The sequence below is a fragment of the Neofelis nebulosa genome, chromosome 14 (genome assembly GCF_028018385.1).
Source record: "Neofelis nebulosa isolate mNeoNeb1 chromosome 14, mNeoNeb1.pri, whole genome shotgun sequence".
NCBI classification, from domain to species: domain Eukaryota; kingdom Metazoa; phylum Chordata; class Mammalia; order Carnivora; family Felidae; genus Neofelis; species Neofelis nebulosa.
Genome location: NC_080795.1, coordinates 6,978,024 through 7,005,320, shown reverse-complemented (window position 1 = coordinate 7,005,320; position 27,297 = coordinate 6,978,024). Strand labels below are relative to the sequence as shown.

Sequence of the window (27,297 nt, the reverse complement as noted above, 5' to 3'; positions counted from 1 at the left end):
ATTATAATTTCTAGGCAAAGTAATAGAGAAGAAGCATAGTAGTAAAGAATCTTTTTCTCATCATGAGAACAAGTGATTAATTCTGTCCCAGTGAAATGCTCACAAGTTCATTAGGTAGATGTTCCCAGGAAATTAGATTCAAGACATTGGCACAAGAAACTTACAAGAATGTTGTATAAACCTTACAATCATACCTTTATTAAATCAGTAGTTAAAATTAATAAAGGAAGTACATTTGAGGCTAAGTCTATTCCATTTATTCACCAATATATTTTATTCACCAATATACATTTTACCAAAAAAAAAACCAGACAATATAAACAGAGAAAAAAGATATAATTCCTGTCCTTAGGACATTTGTGATGTCCTAGAAGAAAACCCACAGTTATAGGAAATTATGTACACTCAGGGAAAACACACACAGAAAATTCAAAAATAACAATAAAAACTGAGTCTGTTATTTTTGGAAAAATAAAGAACAGTGGAATACTTAAAGTCAAACAAGATTATGCAAGTGCAAGCTTTCTAGAGCAAGCTCATTTTAAAGAAGGGGGAAATTTTTAGAGGTTATCTAGTCTATATCCATCCCTTGTGTTTCATCATGTTATGAGGGGGAAAATGCACTGATTTAAAAAGGCGGCGCTGATATTGAAATTATAAATCTTCTTGTTCATCAGTGCTTTCAAGATCAGTCAAATTGGTTTTCCTCTTCCCAAATGAAAAGGTCTTCATCCTCAAATACATAAAATATTTCTAATGTATTCCTGTTGCTAATACTTAAAGGTGTCTCAACTTTGTAAAATAGGCAGGCTTGACCACACATTTCAAAGAAATGATAGTTGATATTTTCTCTTACTACTTGGTTGAGATTTGTTCTTGAGTTCTGGAATCTGTTATTTAGTAAGTTGTTATTCTCATCAACTACTTGAAAGATCTCATTCGTCTGACTGCTGGGGTCCTGTGTATTTGAATTCACAATATCTACAACCAACAATGATGGGTGCAAGAAGTTCACACAAAACGTTTTCTTTAAATATAATTGAAATTTCTTTAAATTATTTTCTTCCTCTAAGTCCAAGGAGCTAATTCTTTTTAATTTTCTTAATTTCCTTTTATCCATCAAGTCAAATGTATTATTAAAATAAAACCGATTAAAGGTATCATCAATGGCATTATCAATAAATGCTTTTCTACCACTTGCTTTATCGTTCTTATCTCTAAACACGGTTTTGTTCGACTGTAGCAAATATGGGTGTATTTTCATCCACAAATGGAGACCCAGGAAATTTTCAATATCAGAATCTTTGCAATATGCAAATCCTCGGTCTTCTTCATTTATAGGTTGTATGGTAACAGTTAGTATTGGGCAATGCTGACCACAAAGAGCATAGAGTTTATCCAGAGAGTCCCCTTCCTGAAGTGCACCATGAATTACATTATTACCAGGCAATGGTTGGTTTTTAATAGTATCATCAGAGACAGGATGGACTTTGCTACCAGCTGACGTGAAGACCTGAGTGACTGATGTACATACTCTTTCTGACTTATGACTAGCTTTCTCCTCTGCATGATCATTGGTCATTCTCTCCTTGGCACAAGTTCTATTTTGAACATCTAGCAAATCCTCACAAAAAGGCTCAGAGTCACTACAATGAGGCATGTTAAAATAACTGCATTTCAGTTCAAGGGGTTGGGTCAGTTCCTCCAATTCTGAAGAGGATAGCTCAGCCATGTTTGGTCCTGGGGCCAAATTTCCAAAATGTGAATATGGTACATCAGTGCTGTTATTAAGTAGAGTATCCACTGATGTGGTGTCTGCATTGCCACATAAGCCAGAATTTTCAGGAGATGATACTCTCAACAAATGATTTTCTTTCAGAAGCCACTTGCCTTTATCAATCAGTACTCCTTCCTCCAGATCTCTGACAAGTCTGTGATGATCATTTTGTTTTGTACCACGTCCTACAATGTCTCCCCCATGATAATTGGCCCTCACACCATTAAAGTCACATTTATGTTGGCCTTCTTCTGGAAATTTCTGCAACACAGATGAAATGCTAGATACCTGTTCAGAAGAGCCAAATGACTGACGTTCAGAATCATAAAGACCTACTTTCCTAGCACACTGAAATTCCATAGAATTATAAGGACAAACCTGAGATCTGTGTGTAGACCCAGGAAAAAAAGATGGTTTAATAACCTCCCCTTTAGCATAAAGTTTTTCAATTGTTCTTTTAACAAACCCTATATTGTATTCTTTCTCTTGGGCAATCTCCTCACAACTGCCATTGGGGCCATGACTGGATGGCTGCTCATTCTCACTGTCCTGTCTAAAGTCTGACCAATCAGAAGTCACTGGTCTTGTGAAGCAATTTTTAAAATCAAGAGAGGACTCTGAATAACTTCCAATTTCCATGCTTCTCACCATCATTTTTACTCTCATTTTCGTTTCTCCTTCATTGAGTTCCTTTTCACTATTTTGCTTAGAATCATAGCAAAAAACTAAAGATGGTGGTGTTTCCAGCCTCCTACTGACTGTCTCACCAATTACACCACTTCTTTTTTCTTCTTCTGTAATGTTCCTGCTAGAGACTTCCACCAATTCCAAATTTTTACTAGCCTCGAATTCTTTTTGGATCAATTCTTCAGTGGCCTGTTCTTCTGCATGTATCTTTGTGTTAAAGATATCAGTGTCTTGGTTTTCTAATTCTTCAAAAGATTCCAATTCTGAAATGCTTCTTTCACTGGAGGTCAAGCTATTGGTTAGTGAGCCTGGTTCTTCAGACGTCTTTGAGTCTTCCTTATCAGAGGATGCATATGCATTTCGACCTTGAAATTTCTTCAATGAATAATTTTTAAATTCAGCCAGAGAGCTATGTTCCTCATCAAATTCTGGTTCGGTTTCATTTAGAGGAAAGCCACAGTGGCTTAAATTGCTGATATTTTGGTGTGACACCAATGTATTAAAGCCATGATTACACCCAGGGTCTGCCAAAATAGTTAGGTCTTTCTGAACTTCATCAACTCTTTCTAATTCTTCAGTCAATTCCAAATTATCAGTACATGTGTTTTCTTTGGAATTTAAAAAGTCATTGGTATTGTCTTTTTGGGGAATGTAGGCCTCATCAATTGGGCAAGCTGCTTCATAAACACAGTTTTCCTCATAAGCACAAACCTTATCAGAAGACAGAGCATGAGTAAGTGAACAGACCTTTCCTAGGAGACAAGCCTTATTCATGGAGGTCTGATCTACGGTATGGCCATCAATAGGTGAAAAAACGTCACTGAGGTTACAAGCCTCTTTTGGAGGGTAAGACTTATTCCCAGTGCACATCTCACATGTAGAGTAAGTCACCTCTGAAACACAGACTTCAGAGGCATGGTCCTCACTGGCAGAGTAGCCTCCATCTATAGAGGAGAGTTTCTGTGTTTTTTCATTCTCAGTGCACTCGGGAACTCTCTGAATGTTGGGTGTGGAACAATTTGCAGGAAGTCCTATTGGAACCGTATCTTGTTCTTTCTCAGCAAGTCCAAGGTGATTTGTGGTGGCCTCCGCTAAACTGGCAACAGCAGCCTCCAAGTCATCAGCTTCCTCTGTGATGGCAGTATGCTTTAGGACTTCTAATAATGCAAGTATTTCTGAAGTTCTGGTGGTAGTCTTGTGAGCATCACTTTGGCAGAAGCTATTTATACTTCCCTTTAAGGTTAGCACCAGAAGCCAAGCTAGAAGGACATTGGTATATGACTTAGATATTGGGGAAGGAAAGGGAGTATCTGTAAGTGAACCTGGCATTTGAATAACTCCATTATGAGTCTTAGGAATACTAGGAAGTAAAGCTTGCAGTTGGCGAAGCACCAGGACTGGTAAGGGGTCTTTGGAAGTGTCTTCTGCAAGATCTACTTGAATAGCAGCCTCCACACTGTGTCTTTTTGTAGCTAGGTTTATTTCTTGGTAAACAAGGCTTACCTCTGGTCCTAAGTTTTTAGCACATACCTGGATTTTAGTATTATGATCATCAATAGCTGCCTGTGACATAGCACAATTTTCATTCAAGGAAAGTAAGTAAGCATCATTCAGAGATTCAACCTGGCTGTCACAGAGATCTTCAGTAAGTTCTTCACTGGTATCTTTGTCAAAAGATTTACCTATTTTTTTACCTAGATTATTTCCTGCCAAACCAGCATTTTTACTTACGTGTTTATTACTTTCCCTAACAGAATTATTTCCTTTTCCAGAACTAGAGTGGGAATTCGTTTCTGCAAAACTACTGTTGTTACAACTTACCACACTCCTTTCCTTTTTGCACACTGGAGTTAATTTTCTAGGTTGCGAGGTTGGATGTGGATTTATGTTCTGCAACCATCTCTGTATATAATTTTGAACTGAATGATGGCTAATATCCTCAGGAGAAACAGCTTTTTTCAAAGAAGCTAAGGAATTTGCCCTGGTTGTAACATGTTGTTTACTTATAGTAGTACTTAATTTCAACTTATCTCCTTTTTGTTTTTTCTGAGTTTTCAAAGTTATGTGTGAATTATTAACTTTTGAAACTATACTTCTCTTTGTCATTCCTCTCAAATACCAAGATGCTACTTCTGCTTGAGCCTGCGGTCCACAAAAAGCATTGGGGTTTTGCTCAAGGAAGTTAAACACATGAAATAAATTTTGATCTCCAAAACTATTTTTGCAACACCTAAAGTCATTATAGGGAAATACTTTATCTCCTTGACCAATTTCATTTTTTGCAGGTCTTCCTAAACTTACTTTATTTAGTGGTCTGGATTTTCTTTTGGCTAAAAGTCCTTGAACTTTCATAGGATTCTGTACGTGGATATTCTTGGGAGTCACAGGACTGAGATCACTTTTGGAACAAGAATAATTTGATTCTATTACCATATCACTTGCATGGAGATCTTCCTCACAAAGTATTCCTCTTTTAAGGAAACCGTGTGAATCCTTTAATCTGATTTCCTGTGCAATTCTACCTCCTTTGTTTATTCTCTTACTCTTACTAAGAATTGCTTTGGTTGCAACCTTCCCATCCTGATGCCTGGAGTTTATCACTTGTTGCTGACATTTCATCTTCTTTTTGCTGGCAGCAGATGATGAAATCTGCTTTTCATTTGCTGGAAATTTTGTTAAATCATGCTGAGCACATTCATTAATTAGTCTGTCAATTCTTGTGGTGACAGTGGAGGACCCTACCGAAGCTGGGGTCTCAAAAATAGTTATGTCAGTTCCAGAGTCATTACTTAAAGAATGAGTTGTATCTGCTAAAACAGGACTGAATCTATCACTGGTGTTACCATAAGGTCTTAAGTTTTTGATACTAGTTTTGTTGTCTGATGTTACACTATTAACCATACCTTCCTCCACAACTGAATGTTCCGATGCAGCCTGTGGCAAGCCATTACTATGAGACATCTCTAACACCTTTTCACTTGTAATTTCTACAACATCAGTATGTACTGCACCTGACTTCAGCAGTCTGCTTTCCTTTTTCCTTTCTAAAGATGCCTCTATCTTCTCATTGTTATCTATATGAACAACCACTGGTTTGTTAGATACTGATGACATTTTACTGCAGGAATGTGTAAACATGTGATACTCAGATTTGTTTTCCCCGTCTTCCCTTTCTTCACTATAGGAAAACTGTCCAGTCATTTCCTCTTGAACTTCAGTTTCAGATACCAAGGTCACACGCCCCTTCACAGATTTCTTTTGTCTCACCCTCCTTGGCCCAGGTGTAGGTGGCCGATAAAAATGACGCTTCGCTTGATCCTGAGTTTCCTGGATGGTGTCTGTGTCCATAGCAGCATTCTCCCAACTAGCAGATGTGCAAGTTTCAGCCTCTCGAGCTGTCGTTTGAGTGTTTATCTCCCCAGCCAAACTGCCCTCTTGATCATGGCCTTTCCTCAGAGATGAGACATCTGCAGACAATGAGCATGCTGCAATCTTTAAACCAGAGGAACAATCATCTGTTCTTCCTGGAAAACTGCCTACTTCACTCTTTTCATCATTATTAGAAAGACCAGCTCTACTGACAGTGGTCCATTTTATGGTTTCCTCCTCTTTTATCTTAAATCGAACTTTCATCTCAACTATCATGGTGCCATCTTGATTAAAAACAATTGATTTCTCAATATCATCTTCAGAAGGATATATCAATAAATTCTGAGAATCTTTTTTTTCTAAGGCCAAGTAATTTTCAGAAGCAAAAGAATGGTCTGAGTAGCAATCACTATTATGCATTTTGTTGGAAGAAACAGAATAAATCTGGGACTTTGGGCTTGAAGGCACATGTGTGCTCACTTTCAAGATTTTGAGAGTAAAAAATGCCCACATCAAAGTGTAGAAGATAGAGAAGTTATAAATATCCAATAGAAGAGGCAGCAAAGAAAGAAAAGAAAAAAATAATTAGTATAAAAAATACCACATTTTCTAAATTTTATAGTAAGATATTATTAGCAGATTTCTCACTTCTATGTATTCATTTGTTATTTGAATTCGAAGTCACTGTAATATCTGGTGCATCTCTAGAAGCTACTTTTAAAACGAGAACCTTTAGGGGTGTCTGGGTGGCTCAGTCAGTTAGGCATCCAACTCTTGGTTCAGCTCAGGTCATGGTCTCATGGTTTGTGAGTTCGAGCCCCCTATCGGGCTCCATGCTGGCAGTGTGGAGACTTTTTGGGATTCTCTCTCTCCTCTCTCTCTGCCCATCCTCCACTTGTATGCTTTCTTTCTCTCTCTCTCTCTCTCTTTCTCTCTCTCAAAAATAAATGAATAAACTTTAAATAAAAATTTTTAAAAAGAGAATCTATAATCCTACTAAAATAACAAGATTCACAGAATTTTAATTTTAATTAGTTTAATTAGGCAATTTTAATAAGTAGAAAGTAGAAATTGCTAAATATTCTAACAAAAAAAAAAAGATTTTTGCGGGACTCTGTTTTGCTGTTTTGTTTACCAGTACTAAAATTGGAGTCTAACGAAGCGCTGCTTACCAATGCAAACAAAGCAAGTAAAAAGTTACCGTAATATTTATTTTCCTGTCTTTGTATTTCCAAGAGAGGCACTATAGCATTATGAAAGCTAAAACATTTTTAGACTTTATTTAAAAGTCAGGATTAATCAGGGCACCTAGGTGGTTCAGTCAAGCATCTGACTTTGGCACCTGACTTTTGGTTCTCACGGTTCATGAGTTCGAGCCCTGCATTTGGGCTCTATGCTGACAGTTCTCTGTCTCCTCTCTCTCTGCCCCTCCCCATTTACATACAGACTCTCTCTCTCTGTCTCTCAAAAATAAACAAATAAATAAATGTCAAGACTAATCAAGTAACAGTTATTAATTTAGCATTCCCTTTGTATAACTAGTGCATTGATTTGATATAGGGCACAAAAGAGAATAGAGATAGACAAAGATCCAGATATCTGGTTATATTTTTAATGTGCATCCCAAAGACAACTTTGGTACTCATGCTTCTTAAACTCGATCAAATTCTTATAGGCAGGTTGCATACATTTGCATATTCTTGGCATCAATTAAATATCTTTAACATTTCAGAGTATAAACCTAAAATATGTTCTCCTATTTTTGGTATACATTTACCAAAATTGCAAATAAAAATGTTTCACTTACAACTTCTTAAAATAAAATTTAACAAAACCCTTAGATTCCCTAACACCATCAAAAATCATATTCAGCAACCCATATCAAACACAAAATGAAATCATTTTAGTAAATGAGCACAGTGAAATAGTACTACTATATGCTTAACAGACAACTGGCAGCTAATGCCTACAAAATAGAAACATTAATAGATATCTATTGAGTTTATCCCTAATAGATGAGTTTCACCCATGTTAGCAATAAGTAGAGGGGTTAATACTACTTAAAGAGTGTATTATTCAGTGCCTACATAAAACCCAAAATTTAAGTATAAATGGCACTCAGTTCCTTAGCAAAAGAGCTAAAAAAAACTGTGCACAATGAATAATGAGACTAAAGTATTGAGCACAATGAATAATACAATTAGCCACACCTTCATAGAGAATTTATAGCCCATCCCACACTCGGGTATCAATAAACCCTCCTCTCCCCTACCCAAAGGATAATGCGATATTGTGTAGCATTTCCTAAGGAATTGTCAACCTGGATTATTATTAACCAGCATGAATTGACTATGTGAAATTTTTTTAATAAATAAAAAATGGATCTGAGGCCTGTAATTTTTACTGTAATAACTTCAGAAAGTAGACTTCATATGTAGTTAGAGACTTTTGAAAATACACTCAACTAACCTGCTGAGCTCAGCTATGATGCCACATAGTATTATTTGCAAAAATCTCTACAACAACCAGAGATGTCACTTCTACAAATTCCATAGAATTCCTCTCCAAATCAAGAAAGGCTGCCATTTTTATTCTTTATCTAGGTATCAAATGCCCCCCCCCCACCAAATCAAGCATACCTCATCAATTTAAACAAATATATCATTGATCGATTTGGGAAAATCTAAAAAAGAATCATACAATCTCTATGACTCTTTCCAACTATTCATATGACCAATTCCAGTTTAGAATGTTTTTGACCCCCTCATTTTCTCTCATGTGATGAAGGAAATTGGCCACTTAAGCATGGATTTTTTTTTAATATTGTGGCTAAAACACACACACACACATACACATATATATATGTATACACACACACACACACACACACACACACACACACACACACACTTCAGGGCTAAAAATAAGGGCTACATATTTAAGTGACTTACTCTTTCTTCTTTCTGACCTAGCAGTTCCCTTGGTATACACATGATGAGAGGCCCCTGGTAATCTTGAAGAAAGCAAATACTTCTGGATGTCATAATTTCCGGGTTTAAACGGCTCCCTTCCTGCTGCCACCACAGCTCCAGAGCTCAGGATCACAGCCTGGAGACTGGGAACCTAGAAGAAATCAAAGAGTTAAGGTCCTTACATGAGCAACATGAAATTTTGTTCTTTTCATATGGTCATTTTCTAGCAGAAGGGATCAATTCAACAGCCTTTAGGGCTTGAAAGAGATAATCACCAAGCATTCCTTAGGCATCAATACTATATACAAAGTTACCAAGTATCAAGGTGAAGGTGGTTAAATCAACATCCTATTGAGCCAGCATACTAGCTGAAGATATCGGTCTTCTGGTCTTCTGCTATAACTAAAGACTTCTATTTATTTTAGTTTTTTTTTTATTTTTTAAGTTTATTTATTTACCTTGAGAGAGAGAGCAGAGGAGGGGCTGAGAGAGGTAAGGAGAGAAAGAGAACCCCAAGCAGGCTCCACCCTGCAGTACACAGCCTGGTGTGGGGCTCACTCACAAAACCGTGAGAATCGCGACCTGAGTTGAAACCAAGAGTCAGAAGCTTAACCCACTGAGCCACCCAGGCGCCCCACCAAAGAAACCTTTCAAAGGTATGCAGTACTGCCTCTGCATTCCCCACCAAAATATCCAGCTGTAGCCAAAGGTCTTCCTTGAGCCAGCGGAGAAAAGGGCCTGGGAACATGCTGTCAGCTGCAGGTGAAATGCAGCGATTTCAGATTCCAATCTGAAATGCAGTGATTCGGATTCCGACCAGAGAACGACGGGGCCACCCACCCAGGTGAGCCCCCGCCACCCCGCAAGGATGGGAATACACACACAGGCACAAGAAGCCTTCCTTCTCCAGGGCCTCCTTCCACGTCCCACACGGCGGGAGCTCAGACGTGAGAAGCACCTGAACACTCACCTTCCTTCCGTCCGTGGCGTACAGCTTGGTCACCGGGAACCGCATGACCTCCATCAAGTGCTGCAGGAAGGCCTGGAAGCTCTGGGTAACCCTTCGGTTCAGAACGACCGTGCGCCTCGTCTTCGGGTCGCCATTTTTAAAGACCACAAGCCTCCGCGGCGCGCGTAGCATGCCGGGAGCGGCGGCGGCGGGCGCCGTGGGTGGGGAGCTGTGCGCTTGCGTGCTGATGGCCCGGCTGCTGTACCAGGGTCGCGGGCGCCGGCGGGCCTTGTCGAGGTCCACCGGCTGCACCTTCCTCCGGTGGGAGCACAGGTACGATTCGCCGTCCTCCAGCTCCTCCAGGCGTGTGATGCTGTGCCTTCCCCGAGGGGTGCTGATGTTCCTCACCCCGAAAGGTAAGGGCACCTTCCTTGACAGGTTATCCAGCAAAGCATCAAATGTCTTAAAGGAACGAGGGTTGACCACCACCCTGACCCCACCGAATTGCGGGTCTCCGCTTTTGTAGAAGCTGATCTTTTTGGCCACAACAGGATGCATGACGCTCAAATGGCGAGGAGAAGGACCTTGACCTTCAGAAGAGGTTGGATGAATCACGGAAAAACTAGTGGAAGAAGTTTCGCTCATTTTGGCCGAGACCTCGAAAGGGAAAAAATTATTCATCTCGACAGTGACAACACCATAAACAATACATGATAATTCAAATGTAATCTAATTATAGTTGTAGGTATCTAGGCTGTTCCTAGGATTTCAAGAATCCATGTATTCATTCATTATTCCTGCCTATTTTGAATGATAACTTGTAAGGGGCTTACAATAAAAAGACACAGGTAAAACAGTTAAATAAGGATATGTGTAATTTAAAGATGAAAACAATCTAAAGACACCAATAGGGGTGTCGTTAAATAAATTATATATACAGCCATGCAATGGACAGCTGTACAACCATTAAAAATGACTTTATGTTTATTGGCATAAAAAATGATAATTTATTACTAAGTGAAAAAGCCGTTTATAAAATATATACGCCATGCCATTTCCAGTGTGTGTGTGTGTGTGTGTCTACACACACACACACACACACATACATACATACACACATATGTATTTGTTATACGATAGATAGATGTATTTGGGGGTTTTTTTCCTTGACTGCCAGGAAAAAAGGGGGAGACGGGAAAAGTTTATCAAGCTCAAATTATTGCATACAACCAGATGAGTTCACCTAGAGGAAAATGTTTCTTGACATTAAATTCTAGAAGAAATGAATCATGTGAATCCTTAAATGGGGGCCATTTTAAGATAATGTAAAATGTTTCCATTACAGATATAAAAAATGCAGGGAAAATTTGTAACACACCATTAATCTACTTTTGGAAACTCTGTACTAAACAAATATTTCTTACTACAGGGCAGCTTTGCTATGAGTTGCTAAAAATGATGCGATCTAGGGACTGCTCCCATCAGTGGTTCTAAAATTAAAACTTTAGGAGGGAATTTAAAAGCCCTTTTCAGCCAGTCACTGATGTTTTTGTCTCTACTTTCCAAGTGAAGCCAGAGTCTGACTGACAGTTGAGCAGCTCAGGGAAGGGTTTATCTGTTTCTGGGTTCATTTCTCATTTGTCACACTGTTTGTGTGACTGTTTTCTGTTGTTTCAGTGTTTATTTATTTCTGAGACAGAGAGAGACAGAGCATGAGTTGGGGTAGGGGCAGGGAGAAGGGGAGACACAGAATCTGAGGCAGGCTCCAGGCTCTGAGCTGTCAGCACAGATGCCTGACGCGGGGCTCAAACTCACGAACTGTGAGATCGTGACCTGAGCCGAAGTCGGACGCTTAACCGACTGAGCCACCCAGGCGCCCCTCTTTTCTGTTCTTTTAAATCAACATAATTATTAGTATCTTTTGACAGGCCTGCAGCTGTAAAGACAAATTGAACAAACTAAATATAAGTGGTCAGTATTACAGAGATGAAAAAGGCATGTTTGTCATTATAAATCAGCTATAAATTTGACCCAAATCACCTACTTAAATGTTTGCAAACTGTTGTCTGATTCTTCACATATCCCCAGGACGACTTACAAATTTTATTGATGTGTTATTTAGGAAAATAAACTCCGAGATCAGCCTGGAAGTTACATATGTGCCCCCTACTCCCTCCCTAAGCAGTTTACAGTAATTATAGTACTTAAGACAATGAAGGATGTGGCAGGCATGTGCTCCCAGAGCTGGAGAATCCACCTTTGCGATAGAGTCAGCAAAACTGCACCTCTTCTTATCCTCAGCTGATAAGCTGTGCACTGACCTTGGGGTGCTACTTAATCTCCATGCCCTCACTAACTATCAGAGATAAATTCTTACCGTATTTATATAAAAGACTTCAGAATTCTGCCTCCAGTAACTTTTTAGGTTGGTGTACTTACATATTCATTTTAAAATAGTTTACATTAATAGTGTTTGAGGGGCGCCTGGGTGGCTCAGTCGGTTAAGTGTCCGACTTCGGCTCAGGTCGCGATCTCGCGGTCCGTGAGTTCGAGCCCCGCATCGGGCTCTGGGCTGATGGCTCAGAGCCTGGAGCCTGCTTCCGGTTCTGTGTCTCCCTCTCTCTCTGCCCCTCCCCGTTCGTGCTCTGTCTCAAAAATAAATAAACGTTAAAAAAAATTAAAAAAAAAAATAGTGTTTGAAACACATTTTCCGCTTAATTTTGGAAAATTGTATTTATAAGTGTATAGTGAGATTTTTTTTTAATTTTTTTAACGTTTATTTATTTTTGAGAGAGTCAGAGTGCGAGTGAGGGAGGGGCAGAGAGAGAGGGAGAAAAAGAGAGAATCTCAAGCAGGCTCTGCGCTGCCAGCACAGAGCCCGATGTAGGGCTTGAACTCATGAACTGTGAGATCACGGTCTTGAGCCGAAATCAAGAGTCAGATGCTTAACCGACTGAGCCCCTCAGGTGCCCCCAGCACTCCTGTTCTTGAGCTGCTTGGTATTTTTTTTTTAAGTTTGTTTTAATGTTTTATTTATTTTTGAGACAGAGAGAGACAGAGCATGAACAGGGGAGGGGCAGAGAGAGAGGGAGACACAGAATCTGAAGCAGGCTCCAGGCTCTGAGCTGTCAGCACAGAGCCCGATGCAGGGCTCGAACTCAAGAACCTCGAGATCATGACCTGAGCTGAAGTCTCAGACACTTAACCGATGGAGCCACCCAGGCGCCCCATAGTGAGACTTTTAATTGCAATAGTCTTCTGCCTGGTTTGCACTACTTGGAGAGCTGTTGACCTGATAATCAAGTTAGAACACTGTTATGTAAGCTGATAGGCTAAGGGGGTTGTTTTGGGGGTGGCTTTGGTTTTTGTTTCCTTCTGTTTTGTTTTGTTTTGTTTTGTTTTGTGGCTCAAATAAAAGAATGGAGATTTTGTGCTGGCACCAGGAAGGAGAACATAGAACATGAGGACAGTTGGAGGGAAAAGGTGGCCCCCACTGTGCTACCCTACTGCTGCCCAACCCTGAGCACTGGTTATAAACCTGATGCATGAAGGGAAGAAGCTGAGGGTACCATGTCCTGTGAAAATGCCATATGCCCAGGAGTGAATGAGCACTTGTAGAAAAAGAACCTGTAGCAGGACGGCTGCCAGGCTTCTTGAGGAGGAGACTGTAGAAAAAACAAATAAAATATAAATCCAGATGGTCCTCATTGCACGTAAGAGGATCTCTCGGGATGCCTAGAAGTCAGCGGGGAAGTTTTGTAATGGTGAGATTTTGTATACATGCACGTGAGGTTTAAGAGTCTACAGTAAGGTGGGCATTGTGTGTGTAACACAGAACATGATAAAGATTCAGTGTTATATGGGGCACCTGGGTGGCTCAGTCGGTTGGGCTTCCGACTTCGGCTCAGGTCATGATCTACAGTCCATGAGTTCGAGCCCCGCGTCGGGCTCTGTGCTGACAGCTCGGGGCCTGGAGCCTGTTTCAGATTCTGTGTCTCCCTCTCTCTCTGCCCCTCCCCTGCTCATGCTCTGTCTCTCTCTGTCTCAAAAATAAATAAAAACATTAAAAAAAAATTAAAAAAAAAAGATTCAGTGTTATCATTAAGTTAAAGGATCTGTGGACAGCATTATCATTATTGGGGAAGAAAGTACAAGCCAGATTCCTTCCAGAGGAAATGCTTCAGCCTCTGCCGTGACATAATCCTATGTATCTTCTACAGTTTCCCTGGGAAATTCACAGAGAAATGACTAGCACAATAAAGGAGGAGCAGGGCGTCATGAGAATATGAAGAAGGGATTGGTAGCCCAGCCTGTGGGAGTGGCACTGAGGGTGGGAAGGAATGGCAGCTTCCACAGGAGAGCCTGTGTGAAGCTGAGATGCCAGAGGCACAGTGGCGGAGGTGCCCTGCAGGAAGACGGCAGGGATCAGTGCAGCTTCCGCCAAAGACACGGGTGCACCTTTTAAAAAAAAAAAAAAAATCTTTTTAATGTTTATTTATTTTTGAGAGAGAGAGAGAGAGAGAGAGGGCGACACAGAATCCGAAGCAGGCTCTAGGCTTTGAGCGGGGCTCAAACCCGTGAACCGGGAGATCACAACCCTGGGCCGACGTTGGATGCTCGACTGACTGAGCCACCTAGGTGTCCCAAATGTGCACCTTTCTTAATCAGCCTTAAAAACCAATCCGAATGTGAATGAAAATTTTAAAATATTCCTTTCTATACTTGTTAAATGGTAAGGTTTATTCTACGCCCACTGAAGTTGGGCTGAGGCAGTAATATACTTAGGGGATATCTGGAAACAAAGTAGCCTGAAGCCGTCTGATTCTTCTCCCAACAGGTTAGGCCAGTGCAAAGATGTACCAAGAGGAAAGTAGATTCCTACTTTCCTAGAAGACCTGGCTAACAAAATCTCCTCCCTGCAGTCCACGTTATAGTGCAATGGGCTTCCAGTGGCTCGACAGCCTGCTGCTAATATCTTCCCCTCCGCTCTGTGTTCTCTTCGTTGCCAAAAGTGAGACTGTGGAATGATCGTGAATACTTGTATTGCTTTTAAAGATCAAGCAGATGTTTTCAACACCTTTTGGTTCACTGGGCTCGCCCATGGTTATGCCTCCCTGTGCCGTCGTTGCTCTCAATAGCTGTACTGCCCAGAGCTGAATAGTTGCTCTACCAAGAGGGCTGTGCCTGCCCCACCACCATTCACTTGATAAAGCAAATTAGAGACCTGTATGCTGTACGTGCGTCATCTCACTAATTATATCTTGAATTTAATGTACAACACACTGGGAATTCAGGCAATCCAGAAAGAAGGAGGAAGTAGACAACAAAATAAGAATATTAGTATAGTCATACGGTCGGTTCTGTGGCAATTCAGAGATTTGACATTACATGAAAAATTAGTTCATTACACAGATTATCATAATTCTGTGAGGTGGGGTTGGGGGTGGGAGTTCAAAAAGGAAATACACCAATTATCCCCTATGGTGATCATAAGCATTGGTGAATTAAAAGTAACTTCCTTCTTCAATGGATTGCACAGATTCCTCCAATGAGTAAATGGTGCCTTTGTAATCAGAAAAAACAAAGAATAAAACTCTACCCCCGTTTGAATATACTAGACTTTCTTGATTTCCTGATACTGAAGTTCTCTCCTACTTCAGTATTGGCATATCGTGAAGGTTTCTGGCATGTTTGGATAAAAAGTAATGATCATTAGCAAGATTGAGTCCTTTTTTCTAACGGTTAAAGATGGAACACATATGTAATCTAGGTATAAGATGGAAATTAAAATACAACTAGCTAAACACAGATTGTTTTCAAAATAAAGACGCAAATAGTTTTGTACTTACCAGAACTTGAAGCTTCCCTTTTAAAGAAAAAAATGTCTTAAGTTGTTTGTATAATTCATGTAAGGTTACCGGATAGGTAACCTGCTCATTTCGTGCAAGGAAACTAATGTCTTTGGATTTATTTTTAGTGTATCCACTCAGGGATTGAATACAGCCAATTAATTTAATCCAAGGTGATGCTAATCACCAGACAGAATTTACCTTAAGGGGACCACAGCCAGAAACAAACTAGTTCCTGGTGTGCGGCACAGCTCTGAAGTCTTCCTAATTAAGAGTTTTTCTGGCAGTGTCTTGCTTACCCAGTCTCATTCTCAGGAGAAGATCGCCAATTCATAAGCTTTTCTGTCTCAGACAGCCTTAAGTTCCCATTTATTTATGTTAAAGAGAAAAGGCTGTTATGCTGCTAAAAATGAAGTCGTTTGACATTTTATCATTCTTTGATAAGTATTCCAAGTCAGTGTTTGTTCATGGTAGTCATTTAAGCATTCCTGTTTATCACTGCATCAATGTAGTTCTAATGAAAATGGCTGTGTGAACAATTTGGCTACTCAGCCTAACACAAGACAAATAAGAGAGGCACCACTCAAAGTGATTTTATGCTTCTGCATACACAGCACTCTTCTGTTTTGCTTAATCATGATGGGATTTGAGCAAGTTGCAAGACTTTGTCACTCATGAGGTCCCCAGATGCACCTGCTGCCTCTAATGGCTACCTGTAGTCTAATCTGATTTGAAGATACCTCACCTAATCAGATTTCTTTCCAAGCTTCCTGCCTCTGCTCTGAACCACAAAAACAAGGTAAGCAGTCCTCCAGGAAAAAAGGATCAGGTTCAAACATGTGCTCTCGAATGTTGTCTCCAAACAGATCACAAAAGGAAAAAGATTATGAAATGGCACGCTCTGCCTGGTAAATACTGACTTCGTAAGAAGTCAGCTATTAAAAAGTAAAAAAGAGTAAGGGAGGGAGGAGAAAGAGTCACCAAGTGCAGGAAGGAAAGATGGAGGGAGGGAAGGAAAGAAGTTGGGAGGGAGGGGTAGATACGAGAAACGATAATGTCTGACTTTGATACAAACGTCCATTTATAATCATCACTATTCACACAAAGACATGCCTATTGACTCAATAAAGAAATTTATGTTTACAGGGTAGAAATAGGCATGGATGGCATCATTACTAGCTCCAAATTGAAGTGCACATTTACAAAGTTTAGAGTTAGATATAACCAGCCCTGAAATAGTTAGACTAATGAGGCATTTCTGTTGACATTATTTTGAATCCTATAACCCACATCTGATAAACAATTCACATCCATCGGTTCTAATGAACAATGAAAAAATGTCAACTAAAGAACTTCTTCCGGGCACTTTTAGGAAAAGTAGAATTTCATACATCAGCACAAAGGAGCTCTCCTTTTCTAAGCATCTCCCATGGCACATGCCGCATTCCCACGACTCCAGTTGGGAAGAGGGACTAAGTGCACCTGTTGCCCAATCGTGCCACCGTGCTCTTTCCCATGGCACTTGTCTCTGGCAGACGCCAGTATGGAAAGTCTACATCATTCTTCCTCAAGCTTGAAGTTGCAAATGAATCCCCTGGGGATGTTGCTAAACCGTAGCGTCTGACTCAGTAGGTCTGGGGTGGGACCCGCGAGTCTGCATTTCTGATCCGCTGATGCCGGTGGCTGCTGGCATTCCACCACACTTTGATTATAAGGAGTCTAAGAAATGCCAGAAGCCTCTATGACACAGCTCACTTTAAGGTTCTTCCCTGCTAATGGCTTCAGTGGCCACGATATCTGAGGTGACCTGTCTGACGTACGTGGACTCCGTTCCATTCTACGTGGTCACCACTGGCAGAGAAGCCAGATCCCAGGGACTGCAGTCCACAGTGGTTGAGCATACGTGCTTTGAAGTTAGTCAGACTTCAGTTCACCTCCTGTCTCCTCCTTCCCCCTAGCTTTGTGGTCTCAGGCCATTGACTTAGTTTCTCCTCTGCCTGTTTCCTGGCCATGAAATGTGAGGAAATCCCTTATAGGCTCATCGTGAGGATTAACTAGGATAATACATGTGTTTGGCAGAGAGTGCCTAAATGTCCTAATAATTAATGGAAATTATTTTTTCCATGTTAATCTTTTTAAGCACTCTCACGGTCCTTGCAGCCTTTGCCCAAACACCCCACACCCTGCCCCGCCACCCCATTTATGATCTGACCAGCTTACCTTTCCAGTCTCATCTCAACCCACATGTCTGACTCTGGATTGAATTATTTGATGCTTCTTAAATGTGGCTCAAACTTTTGGGCCTACTGTTTCTTTCACTTGGAATGCCTTCTCGTAGCCCAAACTCCCTGCCCTCCATCACCATCCACCTTTGCCTCTCTTCCTCCAATACTCAGTTCACCTCAGAAACCTCTCATGAACCCCTTGCCTTCCCACTACGTGAACATTCCCTGCTGAAATAGATACCCTCCACTGTAATCTCTTATTTGTAAAAATACACACTCTTGCACATTTCATACTGCCCCACAACTGGTGATTTCTTAGTAAGCTCATTAAGCACCAAAAGTGCAACTTATCTATCGCCTCAGAATTTCCAGAAATAACTCAGTGCCTTGTACACGGTAGACAATCGATAAATGTCTACTAAAGGAATGCTCCTCTGCTTGTGTTTAATACAGTAGGTTATAGAGAGATCGATGCCTGAAGAACCCTCCCTCATCTTAACTGCTAGAATTTACCTCTCCAGGCAGGCCCAACGAACCCAGGGCAGATACCAGATTTAATCAGGATGCATCATCATTTTGTACAGTTAGCATGGAACACGCCCTTTGTCATTTCCATCCAACCCAAATGGAAGTCTGAGTATGGTCCATTCTGATGAAGTTACGTTGCTCGATGTCGAACCTGAGAGGTCTCTGTCTTGGAAACCATCCCTCACAGCAAACGTCTCCCGGACTATGACACTGGCATCTGTCTTAGGCAACCTGTCTTCTCAGGCTGCTGTAACAGGATACTACAAACCGGGTGGCTTGAACAACAGACATTGATTTCTCACCGTTCTGGAAACTGGGAAGTCCAAGGTCAAAGTACCAGTCAGTCTGGTTCCTGGTTTGCAGACAGCCAGCTTCTTACCGTGTCCTCACACAGCTAGAGGGCAGGGAGAGTGCAAGTGCTCATGCTTACCTGAGAGAGCTCTCCCGTGTCTTTTCTTAGAAGGGCACTAATCCCTATGAGGATCCCACCCTCATGACCTGATTACTTCCCAAGGGCCCCATCTCCAAATTGCATCACGTTGCAGGGTTAGGGCTTCAAGATACAAATTTTGGAGGCCCATAATTCAGCCCACAGCAGCACTGCCCTGCAGACTTGGGGTTTGTCACACAACTTCCCTCGTGTGTTTGTTCATTCGTGCATTCTACAGACATTTAATGCACACGTTGTGCACCAGGCACACACAGCAACGAATGCAACAGAAAATATCTCTGCGTTCGTGGAGTTTATGTTATCCAGCAGAAACGAATCGTAAACAAGTGGACAGCATGTTACACGATGCTAGGTGCTATGAAGAAACATGAAACCAAGTAGCAGTGCTGGAGGTCAGAGAAGGCCTCCGTGAGAAGGTGATATGTGGGCAGATACCTGGAAGCAGTGAGGGGAAGGGGCGTTAGGCATCCGAGAGATGAGCGTGTCTAGCGGAGGATGTACGTGCAAAGGTCCTGAGTCAAGAGTGTGGGGGAAGTATGTGAGGTACTTGGGAGGTGATAGAAAGGTCAGGGTGCCTACAGTGAGTGGCAGGACACCAAGCTACGCAAGGCCCTGCGCCCTTTGGTAAAGACTTTGAAGCGAGATGAGAAACCAAAGGAGGGTTTTGAGAAGAGGAGTAGTTTCCAAGATTACTCTAAAATATTTACTTTGATGATTTGGATATTGTGTTAAGAACTGAAGTTAAATACAGGGGTAGGCGGTGGGGAAATGGTGTGGTAGAAACTGCTAGGACTCGGAATACCTGGAAAGCACTTGCATTGGCAGAAACTCTGAAGCAACTCTTTTGGAACTCGGGAGGCTATGTGAATGCTCGCAGCTTCCAGAAGGCTTGGCTGCTAAAATTGTGGTCAAGTTTGGTCTATTTCAGCCACTGGCATGGTAGTCGCCACTTATCTCTCCTCCACCAGCCCTGGGGCAGGCAACTATGGGGAAAAGAGCCTGCATTCCTGAAGCAGCTTGTGGGAGCCAGGGTGAGTAATAACGACCTTGTCCTCCAAATACTGGCATTCTGTGTTCTAATTCCTAATTACTGCTCCTGGTCATGGGGGCACATACAGAGGTGGGTGGCAATGGTTGCAACTCCCACTGCCTGAAGTAGCTAACGGGATTTAAAGGGACAGCACCTGTGATTCCGCCCCCCCCCTTTTTCCCTTTCCCCCCTTTTGGAAGCAGGCATTAAAGGCTAGCCTATTCAGAAAACAACTGTGTATATGGGAAGACTTATCAAGCAGCATGATAGAGGCTCACTCACACTGCGCAGCACTAACCTGCTATGATCTGATAGGACAGGACCATTTATTGGTCTGTACCCTTGATTTTCCCTGACATATACCCATCACAGCTTACTGCCTGTACCCAGCCTTGCTGAATCTGGGCATTGCTGGGCCCACCTACAGAGCTTTTCCCACACCTCAGCATGCCTGTCTGCAACCTAGAGTCCCGCAAGACTAAGCAAAACAGCCTGATCTCTGGTGTTGGATCCTGCAACGGGACAATAGATAAGACAGGCCCAGCTTCTGTCCTCATGATGCTTAGCGCCTAACGGGAAAACAAACTCGGCCCGGATAGACTTTACTAAACAAGATGTCGTATGGAATGCTTCTTGGAAGAAAGAGATTAACTAGCAAAGATTTCAGTATACACGGATGTGGTATAGGAAGGCGGGGCTAAGATGATGGCATAGCAGAACCCTAGGCTCCTGTCGTCCCTCAAACACAACTAGACAACTATCAAATCATTCTAAATATCCCAGGAATGAACCTGAACACTAGCAAAACAAACCACAACTAAAAGGAGGAAAAAGCCGCACAGAAGAAGGCAATTAGTACAGAAACATGGTTTGGGGGAGAAACTGATCACAGGTGCTGTGGAGGGGAGAAAGCCCTGGTTGCAGAGAAAAGGCAGAGAGAGAGAGAGAGAAGAATACACAGGTACAGGGGATCAGACACGAGAACAGTTCCCCAAAGCCATTGGCTGTGAAAACAAGAGGTGCTGATATTCCAGAGTTCTCTCGACCAGCCCAGCGGGGCTAGAAGACGAGTTTTAAAGGCCAGTGGGCTCAGCTGAGAAAGAGCACTGAGGGCACTGCCCTGCTCCTGGGGAGGAGCCTGGCACACAGCCCCAGGGGAGGGGGCGGAGGGGGCAGAGGGGGAGAGGGAGGGGTGGGGGCAGACTGCCTTGGAAACTGTGAGCTGAGGAGCGCCTGGGGCACCCAGACGGGAGATAATGCTCTCTTCTTGGAGGAGGCCCTGAGAGGCAGTGTTCACCACAGACGCCTCTCTGGGGACAAAGGAGTGCCAGCAGGAGCCATTTCTCTCCCCGGCCCCTCCCTCAGCGTCAACACAGAGCCACCTGCAGAAAGCAGCTCTGCCCCAGCACTGGCTGCCTAGCCTGCTCACACCAGGCCCCGCACCCCTACACTCTGGTGGTGCTGCCCTTCTCGGTCAAGCTAACCTCGGTCCCGGGGTGACGGGTGCTTCCCCCCAGGAGACCAGCAGAAACCCCCACCACAGCACGTCTCCTGACCCGAGGGCTCCGCACAGCCTCCAGCCTAGTGGAAGTGGTATCGGGTCTCACTTAACAAGCAGAGCAGAGCACAAGTCGGCGAAATCCGCCCCGCTCTGGCCGAGGTCGAAAAACTGCCCACTGCAGGCAAGGAGAGCCTCTGCAGACGACTGGCCCGAAGGATGGAACAGCCAACAGCAGAGCTGAAGCAGACACTCCGTGAAGCTCCAGGCCCTGGGCACCACGTGACCTCTTCTTCAGAAAGCCATTACTCTCAGGAGCAGGAAACATAAAGGACTTTTCAAACACACGGAAGAAGGCAGAGACTTGGACCAAATGCCAAGATGGAGGGATTCAGCCCAAATAAAAGAACAAGAGAAGGTTGCTGCTGGAGATCTGACCAAAACGATCATAACAGAGAGAGAAGAACTAAAAACAGAGATTTCAGTATACGTGGGTTATTGTTGTCATGATATTTGCTATTAGCCTAGTAACTATAGTTAAAACTTCTAATTTTCACTAGATTCCCCCTGTTATTTTCCACCATTTTTTAATAGGATTTGCCTGTTCCGGACCTTTCATAAAAATGGAATCATGGTCAGTGTATATGCAAAACCACCCCATGCTGTTCTCACAGCCAAGTCATTTACCCTTTCCTTAGGCACAAATAACTCCCTACAATGACAGCAGAGGGCACAAAGCTTTTCACACACGTCCACTGAACACCCCACCGTGGTTCTCTCTACTTTTAAACAGCTTTCTTGAGTTATAATTTATATACCATGAAATTAATCCATTTAAAGTGGATGATTCAATGAGATATTCACAGAGTTGTGCAACCATCACCATAATATAGTTTGAGAATATTTAGAACGTTCTAATTTTAGAACACCCCAGAAACTTTGTACGCATCCAACCACCCGCACACCAGCCAGAGACAACCAGGAATCTCTTTCTGTCTCTAATTGCATATTCTGGAAATTTCATATAAATGGAATCATGTAATATGTGGTCTTTAGTGATGCATGGCTTCTTTCATTTAGCGTAGTTTAGCATAGTTCTTAAGTTTCATCCATGTTATAGCATGTATCAGTACCTCATTCCTGGTTATTGCCAAACTGTAATTCATTTTATGGATTTTTAAAATTTGTTTTATTTTCCTTATTCATTCACTGGTTAAAGGGCATTTGGGTTGTTACCAGTCTCAGGTTCTTGTGGACTGTACTTCTATGAACAAAAATGTGTAAGTTGTTGGTGAAATCACTTCTTTTTCAGAGAAAAATATTACACCTATCTACATGTTGAAAATACTTTTGGTTTTCTTTCTGTTTACCTTGCTTTCTTATGATGGGATTTCAAAGCTTAACTTTTTTTACAATGAAGAGGGCATATCTTTGATAAACCCCATTACTTGCTTGTCTGGCCATTATATAAGTTCCTTATAGGTCCTGCAAATCAATACTCCTACATTATAAAGCAGAGTAGCAAAACAAAATGGTCAGATTAGTTGATAAAAATTTATTATCCAGACCAAGAAAGCCTTGGCAAAGAAATAGAAGATATAAAGAGGAACCAAATGGAAATCTTAGATATGAAAATATATAATACCTGAAATTTAAGAGCTGAGTATATGGTCTCAACAGACCATGGAGAAGACATGAAGAATTGGTGAACTTGAAGGTGGAACAATAGAAATTACTCAACTTGAACAATAAAGAGAAAATGGATTTTTTTTTTTACATGAACAGAATCTCAAGGACCTACAGGATTTTAATAAAAGACCACTTCTAATTCCTCTTGCTAAGTAAAACTAAAAACCTTGGACATTATATATAAAATAAATACAGAGAAGGAGGCAGAAGGACTAGGAATCTTAGGACACAAGGAATGATATGGCAGTCTATTCCCTGGGTTGTCTTTTTGCCTCATGCATCTAGACTGGGTACTAGAGAAGCCAGCAACTCAGAAACACCAATGGAATCAGATTTAAAAATGGCCCAATAGAAGCCAGCTCTCTCTAGCCAAAGGTCTAGGAAAAGGGCAACCCTAGCAAGGAAGAAATAATATCTTCAACCACAGCCGAACACCGTGGAGAAAAAGAAACCTCCATCTGCCTTGAAGAGTTTTGACTTCTCTTCTTCTCCACCTTCATGGTGGCATCTCTCCCTTTCCCATGCTGAGATGACATCAGTGAAGACCAAGTAGCGACTCAGCACTTCCATCCCCACCGGCAGTAATGAATCCACACTGCTCCCCTCCTTGCAGTGTCAGAGGAGGTAGCAGAAGGAACCCAAAAGAAAGCCAAAGCTTTCACCACTATTTGGTAGTAGTGAGGCCACCTCTCCCCACTGGTCAGTGAGACCACACAGGAAACCTGAAATCCACATGCTATAATTTGACATTCTGGATCACAGATTTGATGGTATTTAAAATGTATTTACACTTACATAAAGACACCTGACATCACTTTAAACTTCCTACACTACTTAAATCCACATCTACCCAGAAGTAACAAGGTCCCCCTTCCCCAGGATGCCAAATGAGGCAATGTGGGGAACCTGAACTTCCATCCACACCTGACAGTAAAGAGGGGTACTCCCTTTCTCCTGGCAGCACTGTGTCAAAGAAGATCTGCTAAAACAAGTTTTAAACAGAATCCACAGTCTCATAACATAATACCCAAAATATCTAGGATACGATTAAAAAAAAATCATTCTTCATACCAAGAACCAAGAAAATCTGACCTTGACTGAAAAAGACATCAAAAATGCCAACACCAACATGACAAAAAAGTTGGGATTATCTGACAATAATTTTAAAGCAGCCATTATAAAAATGCTTCAGTAAATAATGACAAACACCTTGAAACAAAAAAATAAAAAGCCTTGGCAGTGAAATAGAAGACATAAAGAAGAATTAAATGGAAATCCTAGAACTGAAAATATATAATAACTAGAATTTAAGAGCCCAATGGATGTTCTCATCAGCACAATAAAGACAGAAGTAGAATCAGTGAACTGGAAGACTGAACAATAGAAATTACTCAATCTGAACAACAACGAGAGAATAGGTTTTTTAAAAATAGAACCTCAGAAAAGTCTAGGACCTTAACAAAAGAGCTAACATTTGGATCATCAGAATTGCAGAAGGAAAAAAGAAAGAAGGTAGAGCTGGAAAAAAAAAAAATTCCCAGAAATAGTGGCTGAAAATTTCCCCAACTGTGCAAAAGACAAACTGCAGATTCAAGAAGCCAACTGAGCCCCCAAAGACAATAAACTCAAAGAAATTCACACAAAGACACATCATTATCAAACTTCAGAAAACTGAAGACAAAATTTGGAAAACAGAATAGAGAAATGACCCATTACCTATAAGGGGGAAACAATTTGAGTGAGAGCAGATTTCTCATCAGAAACCACAGAAGTGAAAAGGAAGTTGCAACCATTTTTCAAATGCTGAAATAAAATAGCTGTCAACCAGAGTTCTAGATCCAGTGAAAACATCCTTGAGGAATGAAAGGTAATCAAGACATGCTCACATGAAGGAAAGCTAAGAGAATTTGTCACCAGCAGACTTACTCTAAAAGAATTGATAAAGGAAGTTATCTAATAGAAAGGAAATGATAAAAAGAATCTTGGAATATCAGGAAGGAAGAAAGAGCAACAGAAAGACCAAAAGGATGCCCGGGTGACTCAGTTAATTGTCTGGTTCTTGACTTCAGCTCAGGTCATGATCTCATGGTTTGTGAGTTTGAGCCCTGCATGGGGACTCTGCACTGACAATGCTGAGCCTCTCTCCCTCTCTGCCCCTCCCCACCACTCGCACACTCCCACGCGCGCTCTCTCTCTCTCAAAAATAAACTTTTTTTAAAAAGACCAAAAATATGGGGTGCCTGGGTGGCTCAGTCGGTTAAGCGGCCGACTTCGGCTCAGGTCATGATCTCGCGGTCCGTGAGTTCGAGTCCTGCGTCGGGCTCTGTGCTGACAGCTCAGAGCCTGGAGCCTGTTTCAGATTCTGTGTCTCCCTCTCTCTGACCCTCCCCCGTTCATGCTCTGTTCTCTCTCTGTCTCAAAAATAAATAAACGTTAAAAAAATTTTTTTTAACCCAAAAATATGAGTAAATATAGTAGACTTTCCTTCTCTTAAATTTTTAAATGATTTTTGACAGTTGAAGCAAAAAGTATAATATTGCTTTACATAATTCTCAATGTATGTAGGGGAAATATTAAAACAATTATAAATGAGAGAGTTTAAAGGGAGCGAAGCTTTCTACATTTAAACTGGTAAAATGTCTACCTCAGTAAATTGATCATTATATAGGTATAATGTAATACCTAGAGCAACCACTAACATACACAAAGAGATATGCTCAAGAATAATATAGATAAATCAAAATGGAACTCCAAAAACTCTAAAAGAAGGCATGAAGGAAAAAATAGAAAAATGAAAAAACAGAACAGAAAATTTAAAAATAGTGTGGCATATTTAAGCCCTAAGATACCAAAAATTACATTAAACATAAATGGGCTCACATACTGTATGAGTTCATTTATATAAAATTCTTGAAATGACAAAATTATGGAGCCGGAGAACAGATTAATGGTTGTCAGGGGGCAGGGATGGTGTTGGGAAACAGTGAGTGTGACCATAAAGGGGTAGCCCAAGGGAGCTCTTTGTAGTGATTGGACAGTCCTGTGTCTTGATTGTGGTATGGGTGACACATGTCATAAAAGAACGTATAACTATTCTCACACATTTCCGTCAACCCGGAAAGACTTTGTCCCCATTTACCGATATTTCTCCAGCCGGTAATCTTTCTTTCCTTATAGATTTGCCTATTCATGACATTTCATATAAATGGAATCATACAATATAGAATCTCTTGTGTCTGGCTTTTTTTATTTAGCATAATGTTTTTGAGGTTCGGTGATGTTTCAGCATATATCAGTACATCATTCCTTTTTATTGTATTCTGGTGCATGAATATACCATATTTTATCCATTCACCAATTGGTAGACTTTAGGGTTTTATGACTAATCTTGTTAGGCAAGTGGTCATGACAGTTTTAATGTGCTCCATACAACATAACAGGCATAGCCCTTCATCTGGAGATAATTGCTAATTATAAATACACAGGAACTAAATAGTGGGGAGCCATAATTCCCAGGGCCATAGCAGACTCATTTCCCCATTTGCAAAACTTACAGAGTAGAACTGAATGGATACCAAATTCCACGAATAACATCTGTTTATCAACTCATCTAGCAGCTCTGTAATAATAATATTATAATGTATCGATTACTGGAGCGCCTGGGTGGCTCAGTCGGTTAAGTGTCCAACCCTTGCTTTCAGCTCAGGTCATGATCTCACAGGTCATCAGATCAAGCCCCACATTGGGCTCTATGTGGTCAGCACACAGCATACTTGGGATTCTCTCTCTCCTCTCTCACTGCCCCTCCCCTGCTTACACTGTCTCTCAAAATAAATAAACTTTAAAAATATATGTATGGATTAGTTATTTTTGACAGGCACCATGCTTAATGCTTTAACTGAATTATTTATTGAATCTTCATGATGGCTCTGTGACATATGTACTATTATCGTCCCTGTTTTTTCAGGTAGGAACACTGGTGTTGAGAAAGAAATAGTAATTTACCAAAGGACACACAATTAGTAAATAGTACAGCCCCTTACCACCTTGCAGTAATGTTCTCTAGTTAATGTTGAAGCCTATCTGTGTGGAGAATCAAAAAATCCGGGCTAAGGAATTTTTATTCCCTTCTACAGAACATGGAAACGCACTGAGATTTTTGAGCAGGGAAATGACTTCATCAGGACTGCACACTTCCCTGACATTACTAAGTCAGATAATTTGGAGGGAGGAGCCGGTGATGACAGACCAGGGAGGTGGCTCTAAAAATAGT

At 41.4% G+C, this 27,297-nt stretch overlaps 1 protein-coding gene across 4 annotated transcripts in view; it reads right to left on the bottom strand.

The window, feature by feature from the left end:
- RP1 (RP1 axonemal microtubule associated) overlaps window positions 1-27,297 on the bottom strand; it is a 202,090-nt gene that overhangs the window by 147,568 nt on the left and 27,225 nt on the right. Inside the window, exons 1-4 of one of the 4 annotated variants that reach the window (XM_058699579.1) lie at window positions 15,604-15,736; window positions 9,776-10,411; window positions 8,785-8,956; window positions 172-6,312 (exon numbers count right to left, since the gene is read on the bottom strand). In XM_058699579.1, the coding sequence (XP_058555562.1) occupies window positions 689-6,312; window positions 8,785-8,956; window positions 9,776-10,399 (6,420 nt within the window). In that variant the 5' untranslated portion in view covers window positions 10,400-10,411; window positions 15,604-15,736 and the 3' untranslated portion in view covers window positions 172-688. Of the gene's footprint in view, window positions 1-171; window positions 6,313-8,784; window positions 8,957-9,775; window positions 10,412-13,323; window positions 13,626-15,603; window positions 15,737-27,297 lie in introns of those variants that run through there. The other 3 variants (XM_058699578.1, XM_058699582.1, XM_058699580.1) reach the window with 3 other exon arrangements.